At 51.6% G+C, this 19,162-nt stretch overlaps 1 protein-coding gene across 1 annotated transcript in view; it reads left to right on the top strand.

The window, feature by feature from the left end:
• KIF17 (kinesin family member 17) overlaps nt 1-19,162 on the top strand; it is a 44,602-nt gene that overhangs the window by 12,463 nt on the left and 12,977 nt on the right. Inside the window, 6 exon segments of the mRNA XM_021709858.1 lie at nt 2,201-2,304; nt 9,639-9,786; nt 11,233-11,732; nt 12,605-12,685; nt 14,005-14,204; nt 16,474-16,705. Coding sequence (XP_021565533.1) covers nt 2,201-2,304; nt 9,639-9,786; nt 11,233-11,732; nt 12,605-12,685; nt 14,005-14,204; nt 16,474-16,705 — 1,265 coding nt within the window.

The following is a 19,162-nucleotide window of genomic DNA, read 5'->3' as shown; positions in this document are numbered from 1 at the left end:
AGTACCCCACAACTCTAAAATAAAATAAAACAAAATAAAATGTTTTACATATTTATACATTTCAGGACCCTGAATATAAAAACAATATTTAGTAAGAATATTCATGAAAGAGACGGGGCAAGATGGCGACGGCATAGGTGAACTTGTGAGATTCTCTGAACGTGAGTTCCCCAAAAAGGCTATCACTTCGCTACCCCCAACTTTAAAAATAATTTAAAAACTTAGAACATGAAGGTGACTAAATGACAGCATGAGGAGATCAGTGCCACTGAAAAGGAAGTTTAACATTACAGCTTCCCTAGAAACAGGGAGTGAGGGAAGGCCTAGGCCCCAGCCTTTCTTGGGGTTTCCCTGGAAAGACATGGCAGGGCATGGGAGACAGGTCAGAACTGGCCAGTGTGAATAATTCTGGTGGGCTTTACTGCCTATTCCTGGTTTTCTGGTGCCTCGATCTGAGTTTGTTGAGGGCAGGGAAATCTTGGCTTGGGGTGTGAGAGTTAGATAAAGCAGGTGGCTGGTGATGTGGCTTGGGCCAGTTGGTGTATATGTCAAAGATGGACTCACTGACAACTGGTTTACTGTCTAGGAGGAATTAGCTAGCCCTGGAGGAGCAGTCTCCCCTTGCCAGCAAGTCCCTCAAGATGACAAAACATCTACGTAAAATATAGAAAAAAATATAGCCAGATTCAGTGGCTCACACCTGTCATCCCAGTGCTTTGAAAGGCTGAGGCACAAAGATTGCTTGAGGCCAGGAGTTTGAGACCAGTGTGGGCAACACAGTGAAACCTCATCTCCAAACAAAAAAAAAAGTTTTAAAAAATTAGGTGTGGTAGCACATGCCTGTAGTCCCAGCTACTCAGGAGGCTGAGGCGGGAGGATCACTTGAACCAAAGAGTTTGAGGCTACGGTGAGCTATTATTGCACCATTGCACTCCAGACTGAGTGACAGAGAGAGACCCTCTCTCAAAATAATAATGATAATTTTTTTTTGAGTTGGAATCTCACTCTGTCACCCAAGCTGGAGTGCAGTGGCACATTCATGGCCACCCCAGTATCAACCTGCTGGACTCCAACGATCCTTCCACCTCAGCCTTTCAAGTAGCTGGAACTACAGGAGCATGCTGCCACACCTGGCTAATTTTTGATTTATTGTAGAGATGAGGTCTTGCCAAGTTGCTTGGGCTGGTCACAAGCCTGCAGGCTCAGGCAATCCCCTTGCCTCGGCCTCCCAAAGTGCTGGGATTAGAGGCTGAGCCACCGAACTCGGCCAATAATTTTTTTAAAGCATAACATAATGTGTCTTTTGAATCCCAGATTTGAATATGCAGCTGTCTGATAAACATTTCAAACTCAACACACCCCACAGTCAGCTCTCGACAGGCCCCTGAATCTGCTAGTCATAGAACTTTGCCCACCAGCTGATGGCAGCTCAGGCCTTCCAGGTGTTCAGACCAGAAACCTTGGGATAGTGCTTGGCTTCTCTCAAAGCCACACCCAGTCTGTCCGCAGATCCTGTTGTCTCGGCCTTCAAAACCTGGCTGAGTCCATCCCCCGCTGCCCTCTGGCCTGAGCCCCCACGTCTCTCCCTAAGTTGCTACAGGTCCCTAACAGGTCTGTCAGGGTCCCCCTCAGCGTGTTCACCCTGCAGCAGCTGGGGAGATCCTCTCCAAATGCAGGACTCTGACTGCCCTTCACACACCTGCCAATGGCCAAGTCTAACCCAGAGTAAAGACAAAGGAACCTGGCCTGCTTCCTCTCTGACCTCTTTCCACCTGCTCTGTTTCCCTCTACTCCAGCCACTGGCCTCCTGGCTGTGCCTGGAGCTGGGCAGGCCCATGCCTGCCCCGGGGCCGTTGCACTCACTGCTCCCAGTCTAGCCAGCTCTGCCGTCTGTCTCCCTCACTTCCCTCAGGTCACCGCTTTCTTCTTGCCTTGACTTGGAGATCTTTCACACCGATTTAAGCTGGGTGTGGAGTTGGACCTTTGTTCAGAGCTGCTTACCCAGGGTCTGGAACACTGAGGTGCTCCATACCTATTGTTGTCCGATCACTTAGTATTCCACATGGATGTGTTTGAAATCAGTCCAGTGTTTTAAGGTCTTTTTTGGAGTGACCATGAGGTCATTTCTTACAGGTTTCTGCTTAGTTCCCGCAAACCATGTGCATACTGTCTCGTCTGCCCATTTCTGTTTCTCTCCCAGCCCTACTGTCCGGTCAGGCACCCCCTGCTCAGGGAGAGGAGAAGCTGTCACTCCCGGCTGTGACCCAGCATGACATGGAAGCCGAAAAGCAGCTGATCCGGGAGGTGAGACCTGCACGCGACGTCACCCCACCTTCGCTGCCACCTTGGGCTTGGCCCTGTGACCCTCTTTTGTAGCTGAGGAAGCTGAGGCTCAAGGAGATGCCATGACTTGCCCAAGGCCACACAGCGAAGGGGAATCTGAGCCAGGAGTGAAACTCAGGTTCCCACTCCAAGCTGCAGTCCAAGCCATGTCAGCGCCTGCGTGGCAAGAACAGAGGGGGCGCGGGAGCATCTCCAGGAGTGCAGTCTCTCTCGGCCCTAAGGAAGGGGCGGCTGTGGGTTGATGGAAGCGGAAAGGGCCTTCCTGGCCAAGGGAATGGCCTGTGCAGTGGCAGGTGGTCAGCAGAGAGGACTCTGTGCTCCCATGTCTGAGAGCAGAGCAGCCCACCTGATAGCGGGTGGTGTGGTGTTGGCCTCCCAGCAAAAGCTGTTACCTGGGGCACCTGAGTTCCCCAATGTGTGTGCCTCCCGACATTCATGGGAAGCAGCAGGGCAGGTGACACCCTGATTTCCAGGTGTGGAGTGGGTCCCCTGAGGGGATGCCCACAGCCAGATGTGGCAGAGAGACTCCAGGCTCTGTTGGTTTCGAGAGGTCCTTGCCAGTTGAAGGCTGCATCATGAGACCTGGGAAGGTGGTGGAGTGTGACACTGACAGTCCCTCGAGAGCGCTGGCTTTTCCTGATGGTGACCCTGTTGCCTTCAGGGACTGGGGCCTGGGTGCTTCGAAGTCTTCTGGGCTGAGAGGGGCATGAGAAATACACCAAAGAGCCCCTGGGTGCTGTCTATGGTTAGCGGAAGTATCTGCTGTTTGGGGAGAGGCTAAATGATACCCCTGGTGAACACCGCCCTGGGCCCTGGAGGCTCTGGGAGCTGCTTGGTGCTGCCTTGGCACCTGCCTCCGGGGCAGAGCTGGGGTGTCAGGTCCTTCTCTGGAGCCCTGGGCCGAGCTCCTGGGCATTTTGGAGAGAAGGAGGCCTTTGGGGATGGATGGCTGAGCATGGCCCACAGAAACAAGAGAGGTCACACTTTGGGGCTTAGGATGGGCATGGGTTCACACAGCAACTGGTGGACTTTGGTTACAGATTGAAGGGGAGAGAGGAGGACTGCGCTGGAGCCCGATGGGAATGTCTTCCCCAGACCTGGTTGGCCTGGCTAGACCCGGGTTGTCCAGATAGCAGGGCGCTGCTGCCCCCTAGTGGTCTCCAGGGAGAGGCGTCACTGGTTCCAGGCAGCCCCCTGAGGTACCAGAGATGGAGCATCTGCTCTGGGGATGGGGTCATCTGCCTCCTCCTAGACTCCTCTAGCAGCCTAGTGGATGCTGCATTGGGTGCTCTGCCTGCCACCGCCTCCAAGAGTCCAAGAAACCCTGGAGTTCTTCCATGAGCCATGCTTGGAGGGAGCGTTGAGGATGTCTGCCCCTCCCTCCCATCTGTTCTTTCTCGTGACGCTCATATTTATTGAGCACCTATTGCATGCCTGAGGCTGTGCTTTTCTTTCCATTCCAGAATCAGTAGAAATGTCCAGGACAAGGGAGGAGACCCTCTGTGGAGTGGAGAGGGCACAGGCCAGAATCGGTGACTCTGGGCTTTGGTCTCTAGTCTGTACCGGGGCATTTGGACCAGAAGGTTCCCAAGGTCCACCAAGGTTTCACATTCTACAAGTCCAGCTCTTGTGTGCTCTGTGGCCTTAGGCAGGTTGTTCAAACTCTCTGAGCCTCTGTCTCCTTATCTATAGAATGGGCATCATAGTGGCTTTCCTGCTGCTTCTCGTGGACTGTAAGAGGATGAAGGGTTGTCTTCCTATCGCTGGGCTGTGTATGGTGTACCAAGTAGGCTAGGCCTGCACTCCAGCCCCTCCATTCAATCCTCAACAGGTGTTCTGAGCACCTGCTGGACGCTGGGCACTATAGCTGGAGGTCAAGGAAGGGGTTGCTTGTTTTAAATATTGGAAGGGATATCATGCATCTTGTAGACTTTCAGGAACAATCCAGTAGAGGGAGAGGTTGCAGTATAGGAGGGAGGTGGGATTGGATGCACAAAGTCTTTAAGCAGGGTGACTGGGCTTCAGGTGGTTGGTCCACTGCCTCCAGAGAAGGTGAGGCTTCCCATAGACCTGCAGGTGAACAGGAAGCGAGGGAGTCCAGCTGCCTCAACGTCCTCTGTGAAGTATAAGACAGGGATGTGAGTGGAGTAGAGGGTTGTGGAGGCAGAGGGAGAGGGTGAGGACTGGGGAGATGTGCACAGGGCATAGAGGCCCACCTGAGATTTGGGTGCCATGTATAAAAGTGAGAATGGCTGTGGTCTCGAAGGTGGCCAACAGGAGACAGTGAGTGCTGCCGCTCTCAGCAGAGAAGCCTAAAAGGAGTGAGCCTGGTGCCGTGGGGGTCGGCTTGGAAACCTCACCCTCCCTGCCAACTCTGCCCCATATCACAGGTGGACCAGAGGAGGGCGGTCAAGTAAGAAAACAACACAAATTGTCATCCCAATAATAGCAACTTTATCAAATAAAAAACAGCAAAACATAAAAAGAGAAGAGACTATCCTCACAGATGAGGAAGAAGTAGTGAAAAAACACCGACAAACACTATGGTCATGCCTTAATCCCAGCACTTTGAGAGACGGAAGCAGGAGGATTGATTAAGTTCAGGAGTTTGAGACCAGCCTGGACAGCATCGCAAGACCTCGTCTCTACAAGAAACAAACAAACAAAAAATGAGCTGGGCATTGTGCCGTGTGTCTGTAATCCCAGCTACTTGTGAGACTAAGTTCCAGCTACTTGGAAGACTGAGCTCAGGAAGTCGAGGCTGGGGTGGGCTGTGATCATGCTACTGCACTCCAGCCTGGGCGACAGAACAAGACCCTGGCTCAAAAACCAAACAATCAAAAAATACTGACAATCCTCAAAGCCTTAACAAATCGACACCCACAAAGGAGCTTCTCAGATCCCAAACAATGGAGCCCATCCAGAATAACTTTACTATAAGGCTACAGTAGACAAAACAGCATGGTACTGGAACAACAACAACAACAAAAAAACCACATACACACATAGACCAATGGAACAGGATAAGAAATAAAGCCACAGACTTACAGACTTTCAATCAACTCATCTTTGACAAAGCTGACAAACGTTGGGAAAGGAAACCCTATTAAGCAAATGGTGCTAACCACATGCAGAAGAATAAAACTTGACCCCCTACCTATCACCATATACAAAAATTAACTAAAAATGGATCAAGAACTTAAATGTAAAACCTCAAACTATAAGAATCTTAGAAGAGGCCTGGCTCAGTGGCTTAGCCTGTAATTCCAGCACTTTGGGAGGCCGAGGTAAGTAGACTGCCTGAGCCTGCGGGTTAGAGACCAGTCTGGGCAACTTGGTGAGGTCTTGTCTCTACAATAAATAAAAAATTAGCCTGGTGTGGTAGTGCACGCCTGTAGTTCCAGCTACTTGGAAAGCTGAGGCAGAAGAACACCAGAGCCCAGCAGATCGACACTGAGGTGGCCATGAGCATGCCACTGCACTCCAGCCTGGGTGATGGAGTGAGACTCCAACTCAAAAAAAAAACAAAGAATCTTAGAAGAAAACCTAGGAAACACACTCCTGGACATCAACCTAGGCAATGAATTCATGGCCAAGTCCTCTTCAAAAGTAAATGCAGCAAAAACTAAAATTGACAGGTGGGACCTTATCAAGCTAAAAAGTGTTTGCATAGCAAAAGAAACCATCAAGAGATCAAAGAGACAACACACAATAGGAAAAAAATATTTGCAGGCTATGCATCTGACAAAGGTCTAACATCCAGGATCTATATGGAACTCAAATGAATTGACCTGAAAAAGCAATTAACCTCATTAAAAAGTGGGCAAAGGACATAAACATGAACAGATGCTTCTCAAAGGAAGACATACAAGCAGCCAACAGACATGAAAAAATACTCAGCATCACTAATTATCAGAGAAATGCAAATCAAAGCTACAGTGAGATACCACCTCACACCAGTTAGGATGGCTATCATTAAAAAGTCGAAACACAAGTGTTAGCAAGTCTGTAAAGAGAAGGGAACACTTCTACATTGTTGGTGGGAATATATGCTAGTTCAGCCTTTATGGAAAGCAGATTAGAGATATCTCAAAGAACTGAAAATAGAGCTCCCATTTGACCCAGCAATCCTACTTCTGGGAATATATCCAAAAGAACACAAATCGCTCTAAAAAAAACAACCCAAAATACACCTGCACATGTATGTTTATTGCAGCACAATCCACAATATCCAAAATATGGAACTGACACAGATGCCGATCAAAAGCGAACTGGATAAAGAAAATGTGGTAATATGCACAATGGAATACTATGCAACCATAAACAAGAACAAAATCATGTCCTCTACAGCAACATGGATACAGTTGGAGATCATCATTCCAAGCGAATGATCACGAAACAAAAATCCAAATATCACATGTTCTCACTTATAAGTGGGCACTAAACACTGGGCACACGGGCCCAAGGACAGCAGCAACAGATGCTGGGCACTGCTGAAGGAGGGAGGATAAGGGATACCAAAGCTCCTGTTGGTACCATCTCCACCACTGGGGGGGGGGGGGCGGGTTGTCAGAAGTCCAAACCTCACCTTCATGCAATATTCTTATGTTGCAAATCTTTAGAATCATGAACCCCATGACTCTAAAACGTTTTTTAAAAAGTGAGAATGCCACACGTGTGTGTGTGTGTGTGTGTGTGTGTGTGTGTGTGTGTGTGTGTATACGTGTTTCCAGCCAGGTGTTGCTAGGGGCAGGGATGTGTGGGCAGAGGCCTGGGTTTAACCAAGGTCAGGGCTGTGCTGGGAGAAAATGATGGAAGAGCTAGGGAGGGAGTCAGAGGTGCTTCCTGCTTGGAGAGCTGAGCCTGGGATCTCAGCTGGATGAGGAAGGAAATGAGAGTGAAGGCAGTGGAGGAGGAGACTGAAGGACTCCACGAGGCTCTCAGAGCTGCTTGGTGCCGGAACCCTCTTGGGCTTCAGGGACATTGCAGATGTATTGCCAGGAGGCTCAAGTGTATCTACACATGCGCTGAGGAATGCAGTTACATTTGAATCGTTCTCTGTCCCCTTTTCCCTCTCCCTGAAAGCCCAAGTCAGTGCTGTCTATGTCGGTTTTGTACTCCCAGAAGGGACCTGGCGAGGCAGGAGTGTGCAATGTCCCTGTTCCACCCTTATCCCTCACCCACTCTCTGACTTGCAGGTTCTTCTGTCAGCAGCAGCTTTAAAAGAGAGTCCCAGACTTCATGAATATCGTGCCCTGCTCTTGGGTCATGTGTACCAGAAGCCTGGATATTTTGCATGCTCTTTAACGTGCAGTTCTGCTTCTGTCATTTCCTGGTTCAGTGGGTGTTTTTCAAGTCTCGACTCTGTGCCAGGTGCTGAGGGTACAAGGCAGGATGGTCCTTGCTTTCTAGAAGTGTGCATGCTACTAGCAGAGTTTGACAATGAACCTGTAATCAAATATATAGAGGATATCATTGAAGGAAGCAATGTTCGGGGGGTGGAAGCAGTGTGGAGATTACAAGGAAGTTAGAGAAACAGGAGAAGCTCTCAAAGAAGGAAAAGAAATGACTGTGCTTGTCCTCACATCTTCGGGAAACATTAGTAGCACTCTGAAGGAGTGTGGGGGAAGAGAGAGGTGCTGAGAGAACTTACTTGAGAGCCCAGGAAGCTGATTGTGGCTCCTGTTCACACCTGTTCACATTTATTCATACCCATTCACACCCATTCATATCTGATCATACCCATTCACACTTGTTCACGCCTGTCCACACCCATTCCCTCAGCAAGTGTGTTCTGCCCTGGGCTGCCTCCCAGGAGTCCTCAACCCCAGGGTAGTGAGATGGGTGAAAAACCCAAAAGACACAAAAGTAAAAACCCCAGAAGTTTCTTCAGGAGAAGAATGGGAGACCCCATCTATCTCCTTCCTCAAACCCAAGAAAAAGAAACCATTTCCAAGGAGGAGCTAGTTAGTAGTGATCCTTGGGGAGCACAAGTCTCCCCAGGAGGAAGACATCTTCACCCAGGGAGAAAACAGTCAGTGACTTGGAAGAGGCAGGCAACAGGAGTGACTCCAAGAAGAAGAAAAGTTCCACAAACCATTCCAAGAAGATCGGAATGGACATTACCTGGGGTGGAGGGGGGAGTATGGTGACATTTCCCAACCTGTGTCCTCTACCCCAATAAAAACAAATGCAGTCAGGTACAATGGCTCATGCCTGTAAACCCAACACTTTGGGAGGCTGAGATGGGAGGATCACTTGAGGCCAGGAGTTTGACACTAGCCTGGGCAACATAGTGAGACCTTGGATCTACAAAAAATTAAAACATTAACTGGGTATGGTGGCATATACCATAGTCCCAGCTACTTGGGTGACTGAAGCAGAAAGATTGCCTGAGCACAGGAGTTTGAGCCTGTGGTGAGCTGTGAACATGCCACTGCACTCCAGCCTGGGTAACAGAATGAGACCCTGACTCAAAACAACAAAAACAAAAGCAAATGAACACACACATACAATAATAAAGAGAATAACAGAAGCTCAGAATGCGTGCTAGCACACAGGGGAAGTGACAGAGTGGTAGCCACAGGGTCTTCTGAGAGTGTGATCAAGGAAGGACTCTATGAGGGTACGTTACTAAGCTAAGGTCCAGGGTGGGACTTGCTAGGGGACTGGTCAAAGACCCCAAGGCAGGGAGGAAGTAAGTGTGTCTAGGAGATCCCAAATGCAGTGAAAATGCAGTGCAGTCAAAGGGGAGGACAGATCACGTGGGGACTCAGGTCAAGTTGAGGAACTCAGACTTTATCCATGAACATGGTATGCCATGAACAGATCCAAAGCAGAGGAGAAACCTGGTGTGATGGGTACGGCTGATGGTCAGAGGTTTGGAACAGAAGTGAGAATGGAGGTGGGGACCAAGCTCTGTTTGAATATAAGCTGGCAGTGATAGTAAAGACGGAGAGAAAAGCAGATGAATTAAAATATATTTTACCACTGCTGGGTTGAGGACTATTGAGTAGAAAGGTATTTGCTGATGCAGAAAGGTGTTCATGATATATTGTTGTGTGGGAAAAATAGGTTCAAGCATATACATGTGTTGTTATTGGCATGTGAAAAATGTGTCGAGGACAGTTCAGAAGAGTCTTCGCTAGCAAGCAATTATTGATGTTTCATAACTGGATTCTTTGGGCATGCTTATGTGTTCTGTAAGGTTTGAATAACAACAAAGGAAAAAGAAGGTTGTGTTTCAAAATGGTTGTAAACGCTGCCTCTCCCTGGTGCCCTCCGTCTGCTCCCAGGAGTACGAAGAGCGCCTGGCTCGGCTGAAGGCTGACTACGAGGCTGAGCATGAGTCTCGGGCCAGGCTGGAGGAGGACATCGCTGCTATGCGCAACTCATACGACGTGAAGCTGTCGACGCTGGAGGAGAGCCTGAGGAAGGAGGCAGGTAGGCACCCTCTTCCCCTGGCTGTCTCATTTTGCTAGCCACCAGGCTCAGTTCTGTTTGATCCTTGCAATGGTCCAGTGAGGTAGGTAACACAATCACCCTCATTTTATACAGGAAACACAGAGAGGATAAGTAACTTGGCCATGGTCCCACAGCTGGTAGAGGCAGGATTTGAGTGCAGGCATTTGAGTGCAGGCAGTCTGGCCCCAGAGCTAGTGTTCTCTCCCACAATGCTAGGCCCCAGTCATCCAGGCTGACTTACAGCTGTGGCATATCACCCTTGTTTTAGAGATGAACCCCCGCTCCGAGGTTCTGTGTTGCCCATAGTCCCGCCACTGAGCCTCTCTGTTACCACATCCCATAATGAGGTCTCAGAACTTTCACCTGTCTGCAGGTTTTTGTCTATTTTGTCTTTTCTAGGTTGCTCTGCCCCACCAGTCTCCTTCAAACACCCATGCTCCTGGGCAGTCGGACTTCCCTGCACTCATGACAATCATGTTAAGCCCAGTCTTGTAGTGATAGTGACACTGATCACTCTGTTCAGTGTAACACCTGCCACGCTGTGTAGGTGTGTTACTCATATCCCCTCATCGAGCTCTCCCAGTCCAGTGAGGTAGGACTCCCAGAACCCTCACATAACAGGTGTGGAAACCGAAGCTGAGGGAGGTTCAGGCCACCTCCCTAGGGAGTGGATGTCATGCTTCAACAAAGGGAACATCAAGACCCTCTTGGGGGAGCCCAGGACGCAGATGGTAAAGACACGATGGGATGTAAGAGAGGGGCCGGGAGCCCCTGAGCTGGGAGCATGAAGGGTCCCATCCCAGCTGGGAGCAAGATGCCCCAGAGAAAGAGGGAAGGGGCAGATTCTAGCATTTTCTGTCCTTCAGAATGTTTCCTCCAGTCCAGTTTGAATATTAGTCCCCCAAGTGGTCTTTACTTAGTTTTTGTGCCTCTAACATTTGCCCATGTGTTCATTTAACTCCATGAATCTAGCATAGCCTGTGGACAAGAGCCCGGGGCTGGGTCTCCTCCAGGGGACACCTCGGGGTCTTGGGTAGTGAACCTGCTGACCAGGAGCGCTCAACCTTGGAAGGCAGTAAGACCTACAGGGGCAGCTGCTAAAAGGGGAAGGGCAGTCCAAGGCAGGGCGGTCAGAGCCCAGCACCCAGTGGCTGGGGAAATCAGAGAAGAGAGATCATGGTGCTGGTCAGGTAGGGCTTCCTGAAAGAGGTGGAAGGAAGCAGGTTTTTTTGAGTCCTGATAGGAGAGGGTGGAAATGGGGCAGAGACGGGGAGGCAGGCTGGCTGCAGCCGGACTCTGGGAGACCTGGGAGGCTCTGACCCTTAAGCTAGTCTTTTGGAGACAGCGGGCTTGGGGTCAACTTCTAGGGACATGTCCCCTCATGGTGACCCTTTAAACAACTGAAGGAAGTTCTCCATTCTGCAGAGACTGTCCTGAAGGCAGACGTCCTCTACAAGGCTGAGGTCATGTCCACAGCTGAGTGTGCCCGCAGGTCTGAGTACTCGCCTGCTCTCCAGTACGAGACGGTCATGAGACCCGAGGTCTTTTACATGCCCGACACTCTGCCCAGTGACACCAGCTCCAGGACAGAGATTTCTTCCAGGTTTGAGGAGCTGTCCAATGTGGAGCCCTCCAAGTCTGAGAGTCTTCTTGGGTCCAGCGAGTCATCCACACACGAAGAAACCTCTGTGTCTGAGGCCTTCCTGGGACCTGAGGAGCCCGCCAATGTGGGGTACTATGTGCCCGAGGGGCAGCTGGAGGAAGAGGACTGCCTCCAGGAAGAGGGGCCGCAGCAGATGCCCCCACAGGTGATACCAGGCCTGCTGGACCCGTTCGCCGAGGTGGCAGCCAAGCTGTGCCTCCTCGGCTCCACTGTGGCCAGGACAGATGCACCCCAGGCGGACGTCTCCCAGGTCCCTGTGCAGGTAGCCGTGTCATGCATGAGGCCCCAAACACTGAGCAGACCGAGCTCTCGGGGGCGTGGAAGTCACCATGCACAAGAGCCACAGGATCTCTTTCCCTTCTGCTCGAGCCGCGCTCTGGTGCTGGTGGCTGGCTCAGGGTCGCTGGTGTCCAGGAGCTGGGAAGGAGAATCGCCATTGACACTCTGTAAATCAATAGGAGCGTTGGGGTCTAGCTACACGGTTGTGCCGGGCGGGCACTGTTCTGCAGAGAGAACTCCCGTACAGGGAGTTTGCTGAGTTGCCATGGTTACATGAGCTTCCAGGCCTGAAGGAGCTGAGGGAGACTTGGAAAACCCTTATGCTCTCATGGGCTTGGGGCAGTAAGTGGGTGGGGGTCTGTGGGAATCCAACCACCCTTCAGCGACCACCGGGGGCTCCCGGGCTACTGCTTTCTCTCCACCCTGCCCCTCTGTCTGGCTTCTTTGTTTAAACAATTTTCCTTTTTCTCCCCTCTTTGTTCTCTACTTTCCTATCCTGTCGTGTGTGTGTGTGTGTGTGTGTGTGTGTGTGTGTGTGTGTGTGTGTGTGAGAGAGAGAGAGAGAAAGAGAGAGATCACAGCTCTACTGTTTACTTAGTTGTATAATCTTGGGCAGTCATCTTTCTGGGGTGCTGGTGTGTGCGTGAGCTGGATGCTGCAGGTGATGCTCCCAGAACACAGCAGGTGCCCACAATGTGCCCAGCCTCCCCTCATATCCCCTCCTCCCTCTCAGCTCTTCACCCTTTGCTCCTCTTCTCTCAGCAGTAATAGGCAGGAGGTTGTGGGTGGTGAGCGCCCTTGGGGATGATTCCAGCTCAAATCAGCCCTCTTCCTCCCCACCTTGTCTCCTCCAAGCACCCCACCCTGACAGACCAGCTGGCTCCTGGTGACACCTGCTCCGAAGTTGAGGTGGCCGACGACTTCCTGCCTAGGACTGTGAGTACCTTCCTGGGCTAGACCCTCTGTGGGGAGGACCTGGTTCTGTTCTACTTCCTGCAAAACTCCAGCTTGCCTCCTCCCTCCCTGGGCCTCCGTTTCCTCATCCACGAGACTAGCCTTCCATAGGCTTGCAGCAGACGGCCAGGGCCCGGCGATGTACAATCGGAGGATCGTCATCCCTCTTATGTGGGTGTGAATAAGACCCGTCATTCTAGATGGCGACTTTCAAACCTCCCTTGGCCTTGGAGCCCTTTGTCTAATGAGTGGAGGCCCAGCGTGTGCAGAGCATGAGGGCTGCAGGTCTGGGTTGGCGGCCCCTGAGGCACTGTTCGGGAACCCCTGTGGGATTGTGGAACAGTTTGAACACCCTTGCCCTTGGACTCAACCCCTCTACTTGAGACAGCAAAGCAAGCCCAGGGAAGTGAGAGGCTTTACAACTCCCTCCGCCTCCATTTATGGAGGAGGACAGTCTGGCCTTGAGCACACACAGGCTCTCAGTGGTGGTAGATGGAGTAACCAGAGCAGCCATGAGTTAGAAAGTGATCCAGGCAAGACGGAGTGCCTGGGGCAGCAGCAAGCAGAAGGGACAGCACATGCCTGTGACTGGAAAGGTCTTGACTTTCCTGGCAACAGCAAAGGAGGACAGGGTGGTGGGATAGCAGGGGAGGAGGGAGCAGGCACAGAGGGTACAGCAGACTTGGAGGACCTGGGCTTTCCGGTGAACATGATGGGAAGGTTTGAATGGGGAAAGGGATGTGATCGGTGTATTTTTTTTTTTTTAGTTGGAGACTCACTCTGTTGCCCAGGTTGGAGTGCAGTGGCACACTCATGGCCACCCCAGCGACAACCTGCTGGGCTCCAGTGATCCTTCCGCCTCAGCCTTCCAAGTAGCTGGAACTACAGGCGTGCACTACCACACCCGGCTAATTTTTTATTTATTGTAAAGACGAGAGCTTGCCAAGTTGCCCAGGCTGGTGTTCAACCTGTGGGCTCAGGCAATCCACTCACCTCGGACTCTCAAAGTGCTGGAATTACAGACTGAGCCACTGAGCCTGGCCAATTGGTGTATATCTTAAGAAGCTTGCCCTGGCTGCCGTGTGGAGACTGAATTGCAGGATGAGAGAGAAAGCTGGGAGACTGTTCTGGGGGTGTCAGTGGAAATAGGTTGCTGCATTTTTGTATAACTGGTATCTCCCAGCCAAAGGTGATCTGTCCTGGGTTGTGGTGGCCAGATGTCCCCTTCTGGGACTGAGCTCCTGTGAGCTGTGTCCAGGGCTGGCCCTCCTACCTCCATCTGGGTTTCTCTTTGTGCTCAGGAGGCTGATCTGGAAGTGGCCGAGGAGGTGGTGTCAGCAGCAGAACCTGGCATGTGGGTAGAGGCTGAGGCCCTGGTGGCCTCTCAGCCTCAACCCCTGCTGGCCACAGCCAGTATGAGGAGGGTGGGCATGGACGTGGAGACAGCGGTGCTGACTGATGACCTGCTGCCCGTCATGGACCAGCAGCAGGTGCTGGCCCGGTAAGCACAGAGCGGGATGGCGGGACCCTGTGATGGGGTGGGAAGGAGCTGTGTCCCAGGATCGAGAGTGGGGGTGCCCATACTTTTTCCCAGCTCTCCCCCCTATGGCAAGGCAGCCCTGATCTCCTCTGCCAGTGCAGGGGGCCAGGCAAGCAGGGATTTGCTCTAGAAGGGACACAGGCTGCCACCAGAGTCCAGCCAGGCGCCTTTCTCCCAGCTGCTCCAGGAGAGTGAAGTGAAGGGCCCGCCGCCTGCACGGCCTTCACTGGGCCTGGCCCTCAGGCTTCAGGAATCCCAGGGCAGGGAGACACAGGCTTTCCTCAGGTCCCAACCAAGGTCCCGACCTCCTGGCCTCCAGTGCTTTCCCTGATGTGAGACTCATTCACCCTAGGACAAGACACCCCCAGGCACCTATTAGGACCGCCTGGGGAGCTGGGCTTTTTCTCACTCGCTGTGTAGCTTTGTGCAAGTCACTGAACTTTCCTAAGCCTTGGTTCTTCTGTCAGTGATGATCATGTCAGTCCTACCTCCATGTCAGAGTCAGCCAGGGGTTCAGCCTCCTCCCAGCAGTGAGAGGCCAGAGGCCACAGTTCAACATTAACTGAGCAACTACTGCATGCTGGGCACCAGGATGACAAGATGAATGAGATGCTGCCTTGGCCTTCCGGGGGCCACAGTCCAGGGTGGGAAGCAGGCACAGAGGCCAGGGAGGCCATGTTCTGTAGCAGTTAGAAGTAAGTGGGGCCCATCTGGCCTCCTCCACTAGCTCTGCCACTTTGGGCGGACTTTATACCTCTCTGTGCCTTGGCTTCTCATCTACAACATGGGTGATAGTGAAAGTCCCAGCCTGAGAAGCTTGGGGTGAGATCAAATGTGGCAATGCCTGCAGGAGTGGCAGTCCAGCAATGGGTACACAGAAAGCACTGACACGTGTTGTGGCTGTTTTCACCATGTGGTGTGTGGAGTGAAAGTTGGGCAAGACCTCCCAGAAGAGGGGACCCCTGCAGGAGCTTTGCAAGACACATGCCTCAGGGGTGGCATTCTAGACATAAGTGCAGCATCTGCAAGGGCATGGAGGTGGGAGACGGCCTGGGTGTTGGGAGGTGTGACAGCGAGCTCCAGTTAGAGTGAGCAGAAGGCACCAGGCTGCAGAGGGAGACAGGATGGGGGCGCCCTGCATGCCCTCCTTGGGTACTTGGGCTTCTTTCCCACGGTGCCTACTGCAGGATTTTAAATGGAGGAGTGACATGGACACAGCTCCCTTCTGCTTGCCCTTCTGCTCTGCCGAGTCAGAGCCTGGCTACTCAGGTGACGGCGCCTTCTTTTCCTTGAGTAAATCTCTCTCCTTTTATGAAACCTGAGAACGCCTCAGACCAGCTCCCTCCATCCCTCTGGGAAGAGGCAGGGGCTGAGACATTTTCATGGGGCCTCATTCAATATTGGGGAGTTCCACATAAGCCTTTCTCTGTAGTTATTTAACAGTTGTTCCTTTAAAAGGCAGAGTTCTAAACATTTTTTAGCATTTGGATAGAATTTTTTTTTTTTGAGTTGGAGTCTCACTCTTTTGTGCAGGCTGGAATGCAGTGGCACACTCAGTTACCACAGCTTCCACCTGCTGGGCTCAGGTGATCCTTCTGCCTCAGTCTTCCAAGTAGCTGGAACTATAGGCATGGGCCACCATGCCCAGCTAATTTTTTTTTTAATTGTAGAGAAGAGGTCTCACCAAGTTGCCCAGTCTGGTCTCGAACCCCTGGACTCAGGCAATCCTCTCACCTTGGCCTCCCAAGGTTTGGGGATTAAAGGTGTGGGCCACCGTGCCTGGCTGGATAGAAACATTTTCAACAAGCATTGTGTGTGTCCCTGCCTGATTAAACACTGTGCACTGAGTGTGTTGAATGAACATTTTTCACAACCCGGGTTATTCTAATCATGCTGGCTGCCCCTGAGCACAGACCCAGGCCTGTTCAGCTGCAGGGACCACTGGCATTGGGAAGTAGATGGGCCAGGGATGGATTAGCTTTCCTCCCTGACTGATGGGCAGACCTCCTGCATGGGTCGAGTGCACAGGCATGGATTGGGCGGGTCTGGTAGGAATCCTGGTCCTGACCCTGAGCAAGCAGTGGGTCCTCTCCCAGCCTTGGTCTCCCTCCCTGTGAAGTGGGCTGCTGGAAGGATTTGGTGGGACCAAGCTTAGCCTGGAGCCTGCTGGGTGGCAAGTGTCAGCGATGGACAGGTACTGTCACGTTCACTTTCTCCTCCGCACCGGCAGTTTGCAGCTGCTGGAGCAGCAGGTGGTGGGAGGAGAGCAGGCCAAGAACAAGGACCTGAGGGAAAAGCACAAATGGCGGAAGCGCTACGCAGATGAGCGCAAGCAGCAGCTGGTAGCCGCCTTGCAGAACGCAGACGAGGACAGCGGGGACTGGGTGCTCCTCAACGTCTACGACTCCATCCAGGAGGAAGTGAGGGCCAAGAGCAAGCTGCTGGAGAAGATGCAGAGGAAGGTGAGGCCCTCGGGGCAGCCCCCACTCCTGTCTGCCCAAAGAGGGGAGAACCCCCAACCCGGGCATCGCTACATCCTGCGGGCAGGCAGACGTCCTCCATCCTTTTTTTTTTTTTTGAGTCAGATTCACTCTGTTGCCCAGGCTGGAGTGCAGTGGCATGACCACGGCTCACCTAAGCCTCGACCTCCTCTGCTCAGGTGATTCTTCCACCGCAGCCTCCCGAGTAGCTTTGACTACAGGCTCGTAACACCATGTCCACCTTATTTTTTGATTTGCATAGAGACGAGGTCTCGAATTCCTGGGCTCAAGCAGTCCTTTCACTTTGGCCTCCCAAAGTGCTGGGATTACAGGCATGGGCCACTGCACCCGGCCAGCATCCTTCCATGCTTCATGCAATCATTTACTAAGTGCCTGCTGTGTGTTGCACTCTGTTCTGATGCTGGTGGCACAGTGGTCACAGCGACAGATATGCCCCTGCTCCTGTGGAGCTGACCTCTCAGTGGGTGTGTGTATGCAATAAATAGCAGAGGGGAGAAATAAGAGAATATCGGGGTAATCAGCACTATGGAGGGAATACCTTGGCAGAGTTTTCATTCTTGTGGCTGGCTAAGTGCACACATCACAAAGGCATGCCTGGGTTCATCTCCACAAAGTGATTGTACCCAGAAAACCAGTACCCACATCGGGAAGAAGAAGGTTACCAGAGCCCAAAAGTACCTGGGGTGATCACTGGTGGGGGACAGGGAGGTTCTTGAGGGGGTGGAGATTCCTAGGGGGACCTGAGAGAGAGAGAGCCAGCCCTGAGGTGATGTGAGCATCGAGCAGAGCCTGACGCAGGAGTGAGGTCAGCACGTCTAGGAACAGAAAGAGTGTGGTTGTGGCTGGAGGTGGGGTTGGGGCAAGGAGTCCCGTGCTTCCCTCCCTGAGGGTCACCATGCCTCCTTCTGAGCCTCCTTTTGCTTGGCCATCTACAGGGTGCCTCCACCAGGACACCAGCAGCCAGAGGAGCTCGCCAAAGCATAAAGCTGATACATTGTTTCTTTTTAACCTCTTTTTTTTTTCCCCTTGGCTATTTTCATACTTCTTTTTTTTTATAGTTAAGGTCTTGCTTTGTTGCCCAGGCTGGAGTGCAGTGGCCTGGAACTCCTGGGCTCAAACAATCCTCCTGCCTCAGCCTCTTACGTAGCTGGGACTACAGGTGCATCACCCAGCTAATTATTTTTTGTAGAAGTGAGGGTCTCAGTATGATGTTGAAGCTGGTCTTGAGCTCTTTGCCTCAAATGATCCCCCTGCTTCAGCCTCCCAAATCATGGGAATTATAGGCGTGAACCACCGCACCCAGTGGGTTTTCATATCTTTTTTTATGCCGTTGTTATGTTTTCAGTCGAATTTGTTCTCCCATGCTTGTCATTTGATCTACATTTCTGTATTTCCCATTCCCCTTCGTTCTGTCAGTGTCCCATTTCACGTCTTGATTTTTTGGTCCATTTCTGTTTTAAGTTTTTCAATTCTGAATTGGAAATATTCATATCTATGAATGCCGGTTTAAGGACACTTTGTTCAAGTCGGGGTGTTGTGTTGCATTTTTAATGTGCTTGTTTGATTCTTTGTACTTGTGCTCGGGCTCAGGCCTGAACCCGAGGGTTCACCCAGGCTGAAGGGCAGTGGCATGCTCCTGACCACTGCAGCCTTGACCCACTGGGCTCCGGCGATCCTTCCGCCTCAGCCTTCCAAGCAGCCAGAACTACAGGCATGCGCTACCACGCCCGGCTAGTTTTTTATTTATTGTAGAGACGAGGTCTCGCCAAGTTCCCCAGGTGGGTCTCGAACCCTTGGGCTCAGGCAATCCTCTCGCCTCAGCCTCCCAAAGTGCTGGGGTTACAGGCTGAGCCACCGAGCCCGGCCCACAAAATTTTTTTTTTTTAATTAGCCAGGTGTGGTGGTATGTGCCTGTAGTCTGAGCTACTCAGGAGACTGATGCAGGAGGGTCACTTGAGCCTATGAGTTCAAGATTGCAGTGAGCTGTGATTGTGCCACTGCACTCCAGCCTGGGTGACAGAGTGAAACCCTAACTCATAAATAAATAAATAAAATATGCACTTTTCCCCATCTAGCTTTTTAAACATAAAGATATACAGGCATACCACAGAGATATTGCAAGTTTGGGTCCAGACCACCTAAAGTTAATATCCCAATAAGGTGAGTCACACAAACTGTGTGGCTTCCAAGTGCATATATACAAGTTATATTTTTACTCTACTATAGTCTGTTAAGTATGCAGTAATATTATGTCTAAAAAGCAATGTATGTACCTTAATTAAGATTTTTTTTTTTTTTTTTTGAGTTGGAGTCTCACTCGGTCGCCCAGACTGGAGTGCAGTGACCGCTTCCGGCCACCGCAGCCTCGCCTGCTGGGCTCCAGCGATCCTTCCGTCTCAGCCTTCCGAGTAACCGGAA

This window comes from Carlito syrichta, unplaced genomic scaffold (assembly GCF_000164805.1).
Source record: "Carlito syrichta isolate Samal-C Ts95f unplaced genomic scaffold, Tarsius_syrichta-2.0.1 Scaffold287509, whole genome shotgun sequence".
NCBI lineage: Eukaryota > Metazoa > Chordata > Mammalia > Primates > Tarsiidae > Carlito > Carlito syrichta.
This window is presented reverse-complemented; position numbering and strand designations above follow the sequence as displayed.